The sequence below is a fragment of the Epinephelus fuscoguttatus genome, linkage group LG15, assembly GCF_011397635.1.
Source record: "Epinephelus fuscoguttatus linkage group LG15, E.fuscoguttatus.final_Chr_v1".
Classification (NCBI taxonomy): domain Eukaryota; kingdom Metazoa; phylum Chordata; class Actinopteri; order Perciformes; family Serranidae; genus Epinephelus; species Epinephelus fuscoguttatus.
In genome coordinates this window covers 5,933,732-5,951,123 of record NC_064766.1, presented here as the reverse complement: position 1 = coordinate 5,951,123, position 17,392 = coordinate 5,933,732, and the positions used below count along the sequence as shown (strand labels likewise).

The 17,392-nt window shown below is 38.8% G+C and overlaps 1 protein-coding gene across 1 annotated transcript in view; it reads left to right on the top strand.

The window, feature by feature from the left end:
- The first annotated feature begins 5,992 nt into the window (after nt 1–5,992).
- Nucleotides 5,993–17,392, top strand: part of rab2a (RAB2A, member RAS oncogene family) — a 33,797-nt gene continuing 22,397 nt past the window's right edge. Inside the window, exon 1 of the mRNA XM_049598749.1 lies at nt 5,993–6,211. Within this exon, the coding sequence (XP_049454706.1) occupies nt 6,166–6,211 (46 nt within the window). The 5' untranslated portion in view covers nt 5,993–6,165. The remainder of the gene's footprint in view (nt 6,212–17,392) is intronic.

The following is a 17,392-nucleotide window of genomic DNA, read 5'->3' as shown; positions in this document are numbered from 1 at the left end:
ATTAACGAGGGTAAGATGGCTCAGCTTTCATCAGTTTCTGTGATTGCTAACCGGCCTATAAGAAGCAGTGTTGGTTGGCATTCATCGCAGGTGTACGATGTCTAGTGTACCAGTTCAGCCTGCCCGCTGCTGCTGCTGCTGCCGCTGCTGCCGCTGCTCAAACACCATTCCTGCCTGCTGCTCCAACACCATCCCTGCAGGACAGAAGACTGGAGATGACAATGGATGTCCTCAGACAGCAGAAAAGAGTTCTATGCCTACAGGAGGAGTAGGCTACTACCGACTAAAAATTGATTTCCTAAAAAATAAATAGATATTATGTATTCATGTGTCTTTGTGTGTAATATGTGTCATGTATTTAACTATTGTGGGCTATGTGTAGTAAATATTAGTTGGTATATTAATTCACTGCAGTCACAAGTTCTTAAATTAAATATACTATAACTTGCCTGAAATGTAAATTTGTAAATTGGGCTCTGTAAGGCAGTCCACTCTGGGCCAACTACTAGGATACTCCAACATGCTCTTTACATTTTATTTCCATGCATAATTCTATATTATTTGGGTTACCTGTTGTAGTTTAGTTGTTGCCCTTGGTCTGGATGGAGGTAAGGTGTTAGGAGCAATGGTTTGCATGGGTAGCCACTGTCCCCTAACAAGTGGCAATTGGCTGGCACATAATGTCCCTCAAAAAGCTGTCTGAGGCCACTCTCAGAGAGTATTCTGGCATCATGTGCTGAGCCTGGCCATTTAGCAACAATGTCCAAAATCTTATAGTCAGCAATGAAAACAAGTTGAATATTGATACTGTGAAATCTCTTTCTGTTCACGAAGACGGCTTCATCTTCTGACGGTGCAATTATACAGATGTGTGTCCCATCAATTACACCCACAAAACCGGGGAATCCTGCGATGTCCATGAATGCCCTTTTATGAGCCTGTAATGTGTGGATATCCAGCGGAAACGAAACAAACTTTGTCACAATATGAGGCTGTGATAGTGCTGTGTTTGCTTGATGACCTTGCTGATGGATTGTTGTGAGAGACCTAAGTCATCACTGCTGCATTGTTGCATTTTTCCTGTTGCTAAATACCTCAGTGTTGTGATGACTTTCATTTCCGGTGATATTGCATTGTTGCATTGGTTTGGAGAAGTAAGCGCATCTGTAATGAGATGAACCACGAACATGATTGCTGCACGATCCAATGTGTAGCATTTAATTAATTCACTGTCATTCAGTGTTTGGAGAATATCTCTGCCTCTTCTTTCTGCCATTTTCTCCTCTGCTTAAGAAACTCCTAAGCCTTTTAAAAGTCCTCCCTGCTCTTAACAGATCTCACCTTAGGAGCTCTCTTAAGAGCTAAGATTCTTTAGGAATACCTTTTATCTTTACCAGGATCTACTCTTAACTTTGAGGGCAAATTCTTAGAAAACATCATGATTCTAAGATTTTCTTAGAATTTGGCCACTAGGAGCAACTCTTTGCGCTAAGAATCTTTAGGAATACGGCCCCAGGTCTCAGCTTGTCAAACAATAAGAAGTAAACTGATGGTGATAAAGGCTGAGGTAGGAAAAGGCATAAGAAAAGAAAAATGCAGAATTCGGAAAAAAAATCACCCTCCTTCTGCAGCTCTGTCCTCTCCCACCAGACGACCACAGGCATATGGTTGCACTCCATAAATTATTGAAATATCATATTTTGAAATAAACGTACTACATATGGTACAACACTGCAAATTGACCTTTTATTCCTTCCACAACAAATGCATGTGGTTACATTTAGGAAAATGTAATAGGCTTTGGCTTTACATTTATACAGGAAATGAAAACTGGCGTCCCAGGTCAGTGATTGCTGGACCCATACACCAAACCCCAACGCCAACCGGCTGTGCATTATGCTGACATAAAAGGGGGACATTTTTCATTGGTGTCTGACATAAAAGTGCCTGCCAAAGCACTGGTATTTGACGACTTCGCAATGAGAGCGGGCTGTCTCTTGAGCTGCTGCAGCAAGGTGGTCTGTAGTGGCAGGGGGTGAGGCGGAGGACACACTGTGGCCCTGTTTATACGAAAATGATTTCAACTGAAAACGGTAAACTTTAGTGGCATTTTGGCCAATCATTTACTCTCACTGAACTCAACATTTACGGTTTCATTTGTAGTGGTGGGATTGTGAATTGCATCACTGAAACAGATGACATCCAACATTTCAGAATGTCAAGGTCTACTTGTAACTACATCTATCAGCACCTCACAAGAGTAAAAAGTTTATAAAAGTTGAACATAAAAGTCGTATGAATTTTGATATGACTGTTCACAGGTCACACTGCAAAAAAATCAGACCCATATCTGATTTTTAAGACCACATGAAAGAGGCTCAAATCATAATTAAAAAGATCAGATTCCATGTGATTTGTGCTGTTCACACGGTCATGAAAAAATGGTCTGTAAGTCAGTCAGTCAGCACATGCAGGCAAAAAATGATTTATTTATTAATTTCATTTTTTATTTGATAGGGATAGGGATGCAATTTAACAAAGTTCCAATACAGAGTATGGGATTGGTGTGTCGCACAGAGAGTTTATAGCTATTGCTAATTTTCAGCTCTTGTCCCTTGTTGGGCTTTTACATGTAGACCTAAAATGGTATTTAAAATATACAGTTTAAAACATCATACAACCACAGTACACTACAAACACAGAAGGCCCAATAAAATACATAGACCACAATCCACACACTACAATACACATACCACAGTACATATATCACAAAACAAACATCACAACATATCCTACAATACATCTACAATAGACATATACACATACCACATTACATATGCTAATGTGAATGACTGATTGAATGAAGGATTTTAAATCTGTAATCAGTTTGATTTCGGCCACTTGCCTGTTGTCAGAATGTAACCTCCCTGAGGCAGGATCCTATCCAAGGCAGCCAACCCAAACTAAAGTCATTCCCTTTTACACAATCAGTGATTGCTAGTGTCGGACAAGTCACTGAAAATCTGTAATGAATTACTTGTTACACATTACTCATTTAAAATGTAATTATATTTCTTTGTTAATACTCAGTAGCAAACTAATGCTTCACATTGCTTTACTTTCATCACACAATCCCTCATCAAATGTGTCAAGTTCACATCCTCCACACCCCCATGTCACATCTCCTCTATTCAACACATGCAGAAACAGGAAACAAGACATGGTTTAACAAGCAGCCGCACAATTTGAATGGACTACCTGACCATTCAGCAGCTAACGTTACCTTAGGCTAACCCCTTCTCCAGTTTTGTCCACCGCCATTCTGGTGTTTCTGTTCAGTGCTGTGTTTATGGCTATAGTTGCCTACACTGTGTTAGATTATTTATATGTCTATCGTCTAACTTGTTATGAAATTAAAACATCTCTGAGAGATCAAAACAGATTTTACAGTGTGTTGTGCAGCTGTATGTATTCATTTCAGTCCCTGAGGAGATCTCTTTCTAACTGTTATTCCAGTGCAAGCAGTGGTAGAAAAAATCCACAGTCCTCATTCTGTGTCAAAATGTATTTTTAAGCTCCACTGTAACTAACATTAGGCTGCTACATAAATCAGGTGGGTGTCATAATACAATCACAGTCAAAAAGCTAACAATGTCTAGTAGGATCAGGTGAGAGGACTGTTTTTGCTGCTTAGTGCCTCAACTTACTGTCGGTTTTTACTACTGTTACGATCGATACTAGGATGAGTGTCACCTATTCTTTGAAGTAGCTCTTTCATAAACTCACCATGTAACAATGCAGCATGCAGTTACATCTCACTGTTTATCATTGTCTAATGACTGTACCTCCTGTGCAGATGTAATGAATGGGAACAACTGTGGTCTCATCTGAGCTGTTTTAGATGTTCACTTGGCAAAATAAAATTGTCTGTATGTGCACACATACTACGCTCCTCAATCAGACACACAAAAAGAAGCTTACACACAGACAATAAAAAAGAATCAGCTCTAAGGTATGGCACTTTGCTTCTCCCTGCAGGAAATGATGAGCCACTACAGCTCAGCTTTATTCTTTTTTTTTTTTTTTACTTTGAGCTAACTCTGTTGCTGTAATTTAACACTGTTTACTTGGCAGTTTCCTCTTAAGTTACTACACTGGTGATATGGATTGATGTCGCACTGACTGCATGGAAGCAAGCAGTTAGCAACATTTTTTTTAGAACATAAACATTAGAGCAAGTTTGTTTCCTACAAAACAATTTCTGTCTTTTACTGTAGCACAACCCCCTGTCCCATTTTTTCCCCTTTAGATCTTTTATCCAAATTGTTTCCTATACACATTCACCACATAACACTTCTTTCCATATTTTACAGTACAAGGTAAATATTACTCCACTACATTTATTTCATAGCTTTAGTTCCAAGTTATTTTACAAATAAGATTTTTGAATGCAAAACATATGTAGTTTATAATATATAACACTTTGTTACAGATTAAACTTCTTATCCAACAGAATATACAAGTGGAGCTGAAACAATTAGTCATCTAATGGCACAGAAAAATGAATTCACATATGTTTAGATAATCATTTACCCATTTGTGCTAACCTGAAATTTTGAATTTCCTTTGGTAAAAGTCAAGATTTAAAGATTTCAAAATCTTTCAACCCATTAGGCCGAAAGGTGAGATTTTCTTATTGTACTACAGTATATTTACTCCCTGGGCACATGGCACTACTGTTTTTTTTCTGTATATTTCTTTATATTTTAAGAAAACCAGTAGTGCCATGTGTCCCTGAATTTAGTATAAGAAAATGGCTGTATCTCAGAACCTACAAGAAGCACAATCAAGCAGTTGGTAACTATGATCTCATAACAAGGTGAATATTAAAGATATGTATACATTCTTGCACAATGTCAGCTGGGATAGGCTACAGGCTATATTAATAATTCAGGTACATTTTCCTAATTACACTTACATACTTTTATTGAAGTAGTATTGTTTGTTTACAGAGTGGTATTAGAACTACCAGAGGATCTGAATACCTCCTCCAGCAATGGATATACATGTGTGTGGTAAGGATATGATATTTGAATCTGTTCAACATGTGGTATGATCCTGTGGCATGTTTGGTGTTTCTGATCAGATATGAGCAAGAAAGAATGAGCAAATTCCTTACATTGCAGCATTTGCTGTTTACAACCCTTCCCTATTGTCACTATTATTGATTTAGTGCAGATAAGAGATCATTGACAATGATCACATGAAATGGCTGGAAGCGACAGCAATTATGGCTGAAGAGACAGAAAACAGGCAGAAATTAATGTACCACATCTGCCTGTGGAGCCAACACGTTTGGATGCTTCAGGTTGAAAGATTCTTTGGAGTGCTTTTAAATGTTGTATTATGTTGCAGCTGTGTGTCTGTAGATCTTCCAGGAGAGATTTAGAGGAACTCATTGCTAACAGAGGCTGATGTCAGCTGACAAAAGCTTCAGATCATATAGATTTGTCTTTTATGAGCACTGTCCTACAGGTACTCTTAATCTTTACAGCTAGGAGCTCATTGTCACACATAACAACACACACAGACATGACCAAATGACCAACTCTGATGATGACTACAGTCACAGACCCTGGTAGAAACCCTGCTGCTAAAGTTTGTTGCTTTAATCACTTTCATCTTTTTATTGTTTCCCAGAGGACAATTGGTTTTTGCAGCAAGACAGATGTAATGTAGCCACTAGTGTCCCCAGACTGATTTTATACGTGTCCTGTAACAGATTCCTCAATAATTTTACGGCAGCATTTATTTAAACACAGTATTTCTCTGTCTCTCACAATAAAAGAGTTCTTTTGTCAATTCTGGGTTTAGCCGTTTGGCTTACTTGTAAAAAAAAATGCCACATAAGCTGACAATCATCTTAAGATCGCAATAATCGAAGAACTGTAATTTTTCCGAGGAGACCCTGAAGTCATCATATTGTAGCGTGGCGAGGGCGGACCGTGTGACGTAGAGCTGAGGCTCTGGCTGTTTATTGTTCCTTCCTCAACACCGACAGAGAAAAACAGGCTAACGAGCTGTCAGCTACCTTTTTCACACGGTTCACAGTTGGTTTAACGAAGGTGTAACGGTCGAGACAGCTGACTGCACAAACCAGGGGCCATGGCGTACGCGTACCTCTTCAAATACATCATCATCGGAGACACGGGTAAGCTGCAGCAAGTGCCAGCTAGGCTGCCTGTTAGCATTCGGCTAGCTCTTAGCTAGTGGTGTATTTCCGCAGTGTTGGATAGTCCAATGACGTGGTAAAAGCAGAGACGCAAGGGGTGGGATGACAGCTCCTATTCTACAATCTTAACATAGTTGAATAATAATTCAAACACCCTGACAGTGTCAGAAGATTATACACAGGCACCCTAATGGAAGATAGTCCTATACTACTTTGGCGTAGCAGTTGTTGACACAGTTGGGCCTATTGTCCGTTTGCGTCGAGGGTGGGGGTGTTAGCTACAGCTTGCTAGCTCAGCTAAATGCTTAGCTAGCATTAGCTGTTCAACTAAATATTCAGCAAACAGCTGTCACGGCAGCACATTAGCCGGTCATTCGATCTTGTTACATGGAATAGATAATCATAATAACCAATCATTTTTGTCGTGGATCTATCGTCAACTATCACAGTTTACACTAGCTTAGCTTCTTGTCACAGAAGGCCAAAACGTCAAGCTAAAGCCTTTAATATTTCCTAAAATGGCGTAGAACACTTGTTATTTGTGACCAAATGTTAACGTGAGCTGGCTGTCCTGATGAGCGGCCTGCTCCGTTAGCTTGCAGTACGGCAGCAGGTGCATTTGTGATACTGATGTATTATAATGATGTAGCAACAGTGTTAAAAAAACACACAGGGTTAACAGCAGTCATCACAGGTAGAGGGAGAAATGTGTTAGGATTCAATACAGGAAGCCAAACCAAAGATTTGGGTTAAATATACAGTGAAAACAGGGGTTCCCAGTTGAGAAATCAACAATAAAAGTATTATTGAATTTTTTTTCATGCACATTGTCAGTATACTAGTCCAAACCTAGACAGTTATTACAGTGGAAGTTAATGAATCATATGGGGGAAAGATTCATAATGCACTTATCTGTAAATGTATCTTAGATGATCACTGTGGTGGGCTGCAAGTTTACTACAGCGTTATTGCGAAACATGTTTTGCCTGCTGTTGTTGTTTATCACTAGTAGCAAGTGCTGAAGAGAGATGCAGCCAAGGTCCATCTTGATTACATGCATGTCTACACCAGAAATACTCTGCACAGTCCCGTGTGCAGTGCAAGCATCTAAAACAATGTTTATTTTTCTAATCTGGTCAAGTGTTCAGGTTTTTATTGGTGTTTTAAAGAATCCTTAGCAAAATGAGAAGGTACAAATGATGACTGCATTAACAAGTTTCAGCTTCACAGGTAGTAACTATCCTTAAAAGGTATTTGATAATATAACTAAGAAAAAACTTAATACGAAATGTCTGTTTTGGTATTTCAGAGGTACCTGTTTGTACAGGATGATATGTATGTGTGTGCAAGTACATTTTGAAACAGTTTTTATTGCAGAGCCTATGTGTTGAATTACATTTGACTATACCGGTGTGTATGCCATTTTGATAACTTACATCTACACACTGACATTTTCTGTGGTCACTATATGACCAGCAGCATTGCAAGTGTTCCTTTATGTCATTGTGGGTTGCCAGAAAACCCCAAACCTTTCTATTTTCTATTGAAGCCCTTCTACAAGCAGCAGTAATCCATAAGTCCCATCAACAGTGCAGATGTTATGCACATTTATACAGTACATTTTTCTCATGTTGTAAATGCAGTAGACCACCACATGTTAAGCTTTGACATCATAGGTCCTGTTATCTTTTTAATACAAAATTGAAGAACAGAAGGAAAGAGAAATGTTCATGGATGTTAAGTTGACTTTCACAAAGGTATTTGACAGAATGAAGGCTAAGTTCAAATTGACCAAATCAGCAAATTTTCGCTGTCACAGTGTGATATCACTAATTTGGGTGGGGAGTTTTTGGGACCGTGTCAGAGACTGTGGTAGCATCTAAACCTTGTTTTTTTGCCAAGCACAAACCCGGTTGGCTTATTTGTTCCCAATACAAATCTTCCTCTAAAGGTGAGTTAAGGGTAAGATTAGGCATGGGGCAATAACAGATGCAAATATATATTTAAGTAAAAATGTGGTTTAAGTACTCTGAATGTTCTGTTCAGCATAGAGGAACCTGTTTTTGATATCACTACCTAATCCCACACTATTTGGTAAGACTACTAAGAGTAGTCATCTACATTGAAGAGTAAATCTAATAGAAAAAAAAGATACACAAGATAAGAAGAGAAAGTGAAAGAATCTTTCCAAATACCAATTAGCAGTCCGTGTCATAGCATCATATTTTCTACACTCTACAATGATAAAATATCACTCATTTGTATGTAATAGGGCTGGGTAATCTATCACTGTTATATTAATGTCATGATATGAGACTAGATATCATCCTAGATTTTGGATATCGTAATATCAGTGTTGTCCTTTCCTTTTTTTAAAGCCTGCATTACAGTAAAGTGATGTCATTTTCTAAACTTACCAGACTGTTCTAGCTGTTCCATTATTTGCCTTTAACCACATAGTCATTATATCCACATTACTAATGATTATTTATCATCAATCTCATTGCGTAAATATTTTGTGAAAGAGCTAACAGTCAACCCTACAGTATCATTGCAATATTAATATTGAGGCATTTTGTCAAAAATGTCATGATATTGGATTTTCTCCATGTCGCTCAGCCCCAATATATATATCCATATTTTGAAGAAGGTTGACATGCCATAATGCTGGCAAATGCTACAGCTCTGGAAATCATAATACCCAAGGCCACAGGCCTGCAAATATCTGAAGGAGCAGTTAGTTTTGTTGGAGGATGTTTGCTAATACTGGATCATGTGATTTCTGTCAACAAGGAGATCAACAGTTACACTGGTTGACATTCCACATGTAAACACACAGATTATATAAAGGCAGGAAACTAGCAGAGTGTACATATGTGAATTGTTCTGTGTTGTGATGTGATTGTTCAGGATGCCAGCTGGTTTTGATGATGAATTTGTTTAGGATGTTATCCGTCTAGGCTAATTGTTTGCTAAGGGTAATTTAAGCCAAAAAAAGCAGTCACTCAGGTTCTGTAAAACCTTAAACTAATTATTTTTAATTTGATGAAGATTAAGTGAGTTGGTTATTCCAAATACATCCTGACAGAGGCCTTTTAGACAACAAGAGAAGGAGACTTAGATTGGATGGTTTTTTTTTGGTTTTTTTTTTTTCTCCAAAGGTTAAAGCAAAGTTGATGTCAAAAAGCCATTTGTGGAGTAACAGTTATTTTTCACATAATTATCTTAAGTCTATACAATGGTAAAAAATAAAATAAAATGAAATAATAATAATAATCACATAATTATCTTAAGTCTATAAAAAGGTACAAAAAAAATACATTAAATAATAATAATGATAATAATAATAGTTAAGTTAGTATTTTTGCTCAGGTCTTGACATTTTGATTTATAACTGAGTAAAATGTTAAGACAATTACAAATATGAAAATTGATCATTTTTAATGGTTTACCAATGTTAAAAGTACATATAGTTTACCCATTTATTATTTTAATTTATTTTTTAAAGGTTTGTCTGTTTTTATTTTTTTTTTTATAATTTTGCACCTCTGCATAATAGAACCTGTCAGGTCCTTATCTCGTCCTCCGATTAATTGGGATTCTCTGGTTTTTCCTGAGTACAACCACATGTTATCTGTCCTCACTATCTGAGGCTAGTCATGGTCTACAGTAGTTTGACATGTTTCAGCTGGGTGTGTCTGTTTGTACCCTCGTAACTGCCATGCTGATTCACCAAAGCAAATACCAGTATATCCCCAATCTACAACACCAGCAGCTCCATCCACAAAAGCCTTTGCTCTCCATGCTTGTCCAGTTGTATAGCAACAGATGTTTTATTACTGAAATTCATTACTTACATATTTCTGCTTCAAAGGCCTTGGTCTTCCCTCCATTGCTCTCCAGGTCACAGTCTAAGGGCTCATTTATGCTTAACGTTTGATATGGAGACAGAAGGAGCCTTCTGTCCGTAATCTGCGTTACGGATATGGATGAAACGGAGCAACACCAACGAAGATTGTGGAGGCAGTGTAGCATAGTTTAAGTGAGATAAGAGATGACAAAGACATTTAAATAGATGTGGAACTGAATTAATCTGTAATACAGTGAAAAGAATTCTCCGTCCACATGTTGGGATGTATATAATGGCCACACAGACCACCGCTGTCTACAACGTTGCCTCCATTTAAAGGTACAATATTAAGACCTCCTTCACCATCGCCTTGTTTGTTGTGTGAAACTTTTGACTCTGCCCTCTAGTGCCATCTCTTGGCTGTATCTGTGCTATCATAAAGGACATATGGAAGTATGGGGGCAATGACATTTACAACATTTGAAACAGATGCATCTATTTTCATAATGTTAAGGGAGTACAAATGAGCCATAACCCCTACCTGAACCACAACAATGGTTGGGATTTTTATTAGTTTGTAGTCCAACAGCAGTAGATAGTTGGACATGCAGAGGAAAATGTAGTCATTTGACTCATCCAGCTGGTAGAGATTTGTGATAAGCATTACCACTGCACTCAGAGAATGAGGAAAAGCCAGTGCCAGTCAGTCAGAAAAAGTAGATAAATGTTTTAAAGGTTTTAGCTAACACCCTTATACAGCAGTGGGTTTTTTTGTTGTTGTTTTTTGTTTAATTCTTTTGCTGTAGTTTTGTACAGTGAAACTGACCTGTACTAAGACTTGTATTTGTATCTGGAATGATTTATTCTTAGCCATTACTTGCACACATTTTTTTCCTAGTTTTTCCATAACTAGTTCTTGTACCACTTTAGAGTAGTGGTATACCTTGGGTATTTTAGTCAGTCCCTAAGACTCAAAAAGTAACTCTGTGTAGTCTGGAAAACATCAATTTTCATTTTAAGCTTTTTTTTTTCTTTTTCTAATAGAGACACTGATTCTCAATTTGTCATTGATCCTTTATGAAATTTCCTCTATTCCAGGAGGGTGGCACTTTTAAGGCCAAATTGTTGCTCTTCACATACTATAGGAACTGTTAAATTTATCGCTACATGTCCTTTTGTGTGGGCTCTCTCAGATTTGAAAATTCTTTTAGCGTAGGCCAGGCTTAACACTTGCCATATAATTGCAGCATCCTCATTTTGAGTTGGGCTGGTGAACCTTGCTCCAATATTATCCCCCTCCCCCTTTTTCCTGTCAACTCTCTACTGTATGCTATCGCATAAAAAAGGCAAAAATTCCCATAATAAGACTTAAAAAAAATCAAGACATTTAGTCCCCCATTCAGTGGAAGCGAAGCTTTGCAGGGACTTGAGGACAGACTTTCCTTCATGATGATATGATGAGGCAGTAGCTGGGGATTACAGATGTAAGTAAGTCACTATTGATTAAACAGCCCTGAACAATAGAAACAATGATGTGAATTCCGTTTTAGGCTGGATTTTCTTTCCTTTAGCCAGTGGCCTTCAGCCAGCCTGTCCACAGATCTCATTGGCAGAAAGACAGACTGACTCTGAAAGAAAATTATAGTCTCTGTACTTAAACTTCCAAAAATAAACTGTTCTATGGAACAGTGCCCGTAGGTCTGCAAATTTCCAGAGACTTACCACCTTTTTTTAAGAGGTTTGACCCTGTTTTCAGAATTTTGAGGTGCATTGTGGATCACTGGTAACTAGCTGAAGCACAGACATTACTCTGAGGGGACTACAGTTCATTGGGGATTTTTTTAACTTAACATGTAGAGTAGATGCACACAAATGCCATCAAATACAGTATACCTCAGGGAAATTTCAGGAAGGTATTAAAAAATAGATACCACCTAAGCACAATGTAAAGGTTGATGTAACTATAAATACAATATTCTAAAGTCATTAAAATATTTAGCATTAAAACTATTGCATGAGGAAGCATGAGCAATCCCTCCGTATGGTCACTGAACCTTTTGTGGAGTTGATCATAGGTCAGAGTACAGTGTATGTGTCTGCAGTGACTTAACATTTACAGCAGGAACCATAGAGGCAGTGTGGAGAAAGTTTGTAGAGAATCACACTTTTCTTGTGCAGTGCTACTGCTAATGGACTGTTGCTACATTGTGTTTAATATCTCTGGCTGATATCTGCTCACATAGTGTTACACCTCTATAAATCACTAAATCTGTTGTCAAAGTTAACATGGGGTCAAGTCATCGTACGAAGTTCTGTTTAACTGTATTTAGACATGCTCACATAGTCTATTCTTACAACATACTTTTTGACTTCTTTTGTTGTCCCTCTTTAGTATTGTTTATGTCAATTTAGATAGAATTGGAACAAAATAAAAGCTTGACTAAAACTAGACAATCCCATATGCAAAAATTAAAACCAAAACTGTGAAATTGATATGGAAAATAAATTGAAAGCTGAAGTAGATTTCTCTATGAGCCCTGGCCAAGAGTCCCTTGCTCTTATGAATATGCCCACACAAATATGTGATCTTTGTAAGCCCAACTTGGCATTACGTCTTCAGCTCATGATTGTATAAAGTGATCCTTTAAGATATTTAATTCATTAAAGCATTTCTCTATGACACATGAAGGGTCTAGCTTTATCCAGTGTGTTTATCAGCTCTCTGTGTAGTGTATGTGATTGCTGAGCATGCTACACTAATACGTAACAGGAATCTTATATAGACTCTAGTGTGGCTCATTTGCTGGCATATGACCTCACTTACTAAGATCAAGTGTGCTAAATGCCTCATAGACAAGGTGGTATTCTGATGTATTATGACTTATTGTTTGCGGGTCACGATTGTGTTACCATTAATTTAAACAGAGCCAATGGTTTCAGAGTGAGACAGAGGGAGGAAGAAATGTGTCAAACGTCTCCCACCAGACTTGAACCAGGAACATTATGATTACATGGCCAACTTTTTAGACCCTGCAAATCTATTTTTAAAATTGGAGCTTCAGGTACCACAAGTCCCTAGTCCACAAGGTGGCCACAGGGGCAACTGTCATTAGATCAATTTCCATGCTTGAAGGCACCTCAGTAGCAGTTACTGTAGGAGGACAGGTTATCTGGGCAGACTTCCTGTCAGGTTACTCAGCAGGGATTGCAGTGCTATCTGCTGACCTTGCTAAGTTTCAGGTTACCACTGTAAGTGAGCAGAGCAGTATCTCATTGGCCTGCTGAACACTGCAACATTTGCAGCACAGTATGAATGAAATAAATTACCTGGAACAGCCTGCCAAAATGAGCCTCTTATTGATGCCTCAAAGGCATCAATAAAAGATAGATTGGCATCCTTGACTTTCCAGTCCAAAAGTGTCACCTTAAAAGTACGTAGAATAGTTGTTTTCTTTTTCTAGCAACAAGTACCTTACTTCTTGAATCACTATTGTGTTTTAAGGCACTACAGGACACACTCCATAGAGAAGCTAATACTAAATTTAGATCGGTAATTTTGTTGATTGTACTGATTATCATTATATCAATTTAATTTAATTTTTATTCTTATTTTTTACCCTCACTTGGGGATTGTACGGATGCAAGTGTCAGTCGGTTGATTGGTCAGTCCTCTATTTGTGTCCACAGCAAAGCATCTTGACAAATGTTGGGGGGGATGGCCGTGAAATTTGGTACATATATTCAAGGTCTGTAACATTGGCACATGTAGTACCACCAGCAGGTAAATCTTACAGCATATCTAGTAAATTAGTGCTTGACAAAATGCAAAAAAATGAATTACATTCCCATCAGCCTCAGCTGTACTCTGTGTTTTAGTGCTTATTGGCTAATGTTGGAATGCTAACTGGCTAAATTAAAATAGTGACCTGTTATGCTGTGCAAGCTTAACATCAGCATTTTAATATTGTCATTGTTGGCATACTGATTATAGTATTTAGCTCAAAGCTCCACTGTGCCCCAATATGTGTCCGGCAAGTATTGAGTTTCGGTTACCTGCATTTTAGCAGTGCCTAAATCACAACACATAAGCACAGTAGTTAATATAGGATGGAATATTATGGACTGTGTCTCCTAGGGCATGGCCGTATAAAGACTATGTATGATATCGATATATCTTCAGGCAAGATGTACATTTAGACAACACCGTTTATACCGAAATAGGGTCAAGTTACAAGTTAACATGACAAATGCCAGTGTACATCTTTTGACTTGTGGTGCTCTAAGTGCCAAAAAAAATACACTTGAAAAAACTCAACTGCCATGTCTCTCTCCAAAAATCATGACCCAGTTACTCAAGACACTCCATAGACCTTGCTGTGAACACTTCGATTTAGGAACTTTTTTTTTTCTACCGAAATACACCCCCCAACCATATCACACACAGAAGGAAGCATGCATCTCCTGCTAGCTGACCTTGCACCACTGAGCTAGCTAAGGCTATACCTCAGGCGAAAAGAACACCATTAATGTTTACATCTGATGCTGTCATGAGCACAAAGTGTGCTGCATTTAGCTTTAGTTACCTTCTGTAGCATCTTGAATTTAGCCACCTCAAACTCCAGGCATCACAGCGTGCTGGAAGCCAGAGGCAGGGCTGGGTCTAACCTGCAACAGAAAGTCTGCTAGCGGGGAGTTGGGGTGGTCTGGGACCAGACCCCCAGCTCTGGGGTTTATGCTGGCTGGATTTGAGTCGCTACAAATGGTCAATAAAGCTAACTCAAAGTAAAGGTCCTCCTCCACCCTCAGTCAGTTATCACCACAAATAGAACTGTTCTGTCAAATGCATGAGATGAAAGGCTGTAAATTGTGATTGGAAAAAACCTCCCATGAAGACAAGCCTTTAGTCTTATATAGCTACTTATATCTTAATTACTGAAACAACATTGTAATAAAGGATTCAATGTAACCATTGTCCTAACATAAAAGATATGTTAATTTTTTAGCAGCGCACATGTTCTCTTCTGAAAACCATAATTACAACAGCAATGTTAAATGGATGCCCAATGGAGTATGCCGTTAAACTTAAGGACTTATTGCTGTGACTACAGCCATCTTTCTATAACTGACATATCCAGGCTTCAGCTAAATAATCAACAGTCAAATTGAGCAGGTATCCTTGTATGAAGAACAGCACTCTAGTTTATGTTTGGATAGTCTCATGTTGCCAGACTCATCTCCTCTTTATGTTTCTGCTGTTCCAGTGCAGAATATTGTTTTAGGTTGTTGTACTCTAAAACCAAACTTTTAAAGGGCTAAATGTTCTACTGAACACCTGGCTCATAGCTTAAGTTTTTTAGCAAAGCTTTCTTATAGTTAGCATGTAGGTTTTTAGCTACTGTAGACCTACCACTTACAGTAGAATGGAAGTGAACCAGAATGTTGGCCAGTGCTTATTTCATTGGTCCACTTGTATTGAATTAGACTGGTGTTTGCTCAGCCAGAGCTGAGCAATTAATCCACCTGTCAGTCATCCTGTCAGTCAGCCAGTAAACCTGTTCTCTAACCAGCCACTCAGGCACTTGGTTGTTTTCTGATAGCCCAGCAGGTCTTTCCACATTACAAATGACCTCTGCGTGATAAAAGCTTCTAGTCTGGTAAGGTATTATTACCTTTAACTAGACGCTGTAGGAAAGACCCAACACTGTAACATATTGCATAGTTCTCTATTAATTATGACTGACTTTAGCTACTCTCGCTATTTGAAGGCACAGCAGGTTATGATTGTGGGCTCTGTAGACAGTTTGCCCATGCTCTGTACCACAGGCGTCACAGTGTTAGCCCTCAGCTAGAAATAGGAAGCTGCACCATGCTAGAATGGTCCTTTAATTGTATTGTGACTAATCTAGCTGATTGGAAATATGTAGCAAATGCAAACTAAATTGCTTAATGTGTCCTCTGCGATAGCCATTAAGCCTTGGTAGTAGAGGAGTGTATTGTTTGCAGGTGTGTTTTGACTGCACACACAAGTGTGATGGAGGTGACGATGACATGATTGTTACACCTCTATATAGCTGCCCTCATCGTGATCCCTCCATCTCTTATCATCATCATCACACAATGATGCCTGCCTAGCAACACTGCTGCTTGGCAATGGTAACCCGTGGAAACCATGAAGGAGGAAGACCATGTCCCTCTCTGTCACCTCCTTGAATGTCTCTCAGCTTCTCTTTCTGGCCTTCTCATTAGCATCCTTCTTTTCTTGCCCCACCCCCTCCTCCCATCCACTGCTTGTTGACACCATGTGCTCCGTAACCTCAAAGCTCTGAATGCTCATCCTGGCATTAAACCCTGCAAAATAAGCATTAAATAGCAATATCTTTATCTATTGGACTCTCTTGTCCTTTCTTATCAGCTGCACGCTTAAAATTGAACACTATTAGATTGGGGTGTATATGATTCACTTCAAAACATCTTGCTCAAAAAGACATTGAAACGTTATATCTTCAGCAATCTAAGTGCAGTATAGTGGACTTAGAGGTGAATAGAGGACAGTCGATAGCGCTGGTTGATAAATAGATCTGGACTGAGTGACAGGCTGAATTCATTATTGATGCATTACATGTCATTCTGTTAAGTCTTCTTTTTGGTAAATATAAATTGTTGAGTCCTTGCTTCTTATCGTTTCAGCTCCACCCCCACTGGTTTTGTTCTAAAAAAAAAGACTTTGGAATACACCCACTTGATTTGACTAAGGTTTCGTTCACACTTATGTGTCTTGGGTCATTGGATCACAAGTGGACTGCTCCAAGTGCAGTTGTGAATGCAACCAATATATCCTCAATAGGCCCGTTTCCACTGCAGGAACTTCGGGGTAATTTTACGGGGCCGGGGCCGTTGGGGCATGTCTCCACCGCAGGAACCACCCCCGAAGGACAGAGTTCCAGAACTTTTACAGGGGCTAAACAAGTCCCTGCCTCAGAGTAGGTACTCAGAACGGACCCGAGAAACTCCTGGCTGGAGCTTGGGGATTACTTGGTGCTGATTGGATATACTCAAGGCGGGATGTGACGTTTTGTAATTAATGGTTATCGTAGATTAGCTGGGCTAACCGTTAGCTGTTAGCGGTGTCTGTAATAACTCAGTAAACGGTCCGTGAAAAAAATATTTTTTCCAGCGGATATCTTAGTTACAACATGATTGAGCTAGCAAAGCAGTTTTGTGTTGCTATGTGTAGTATTTAGTCAGTTTTGGGAAATCACGATGTCTAGAAAGCATCAGCTGACAAGGATAGCTAACAGCAGCAGCAAAGC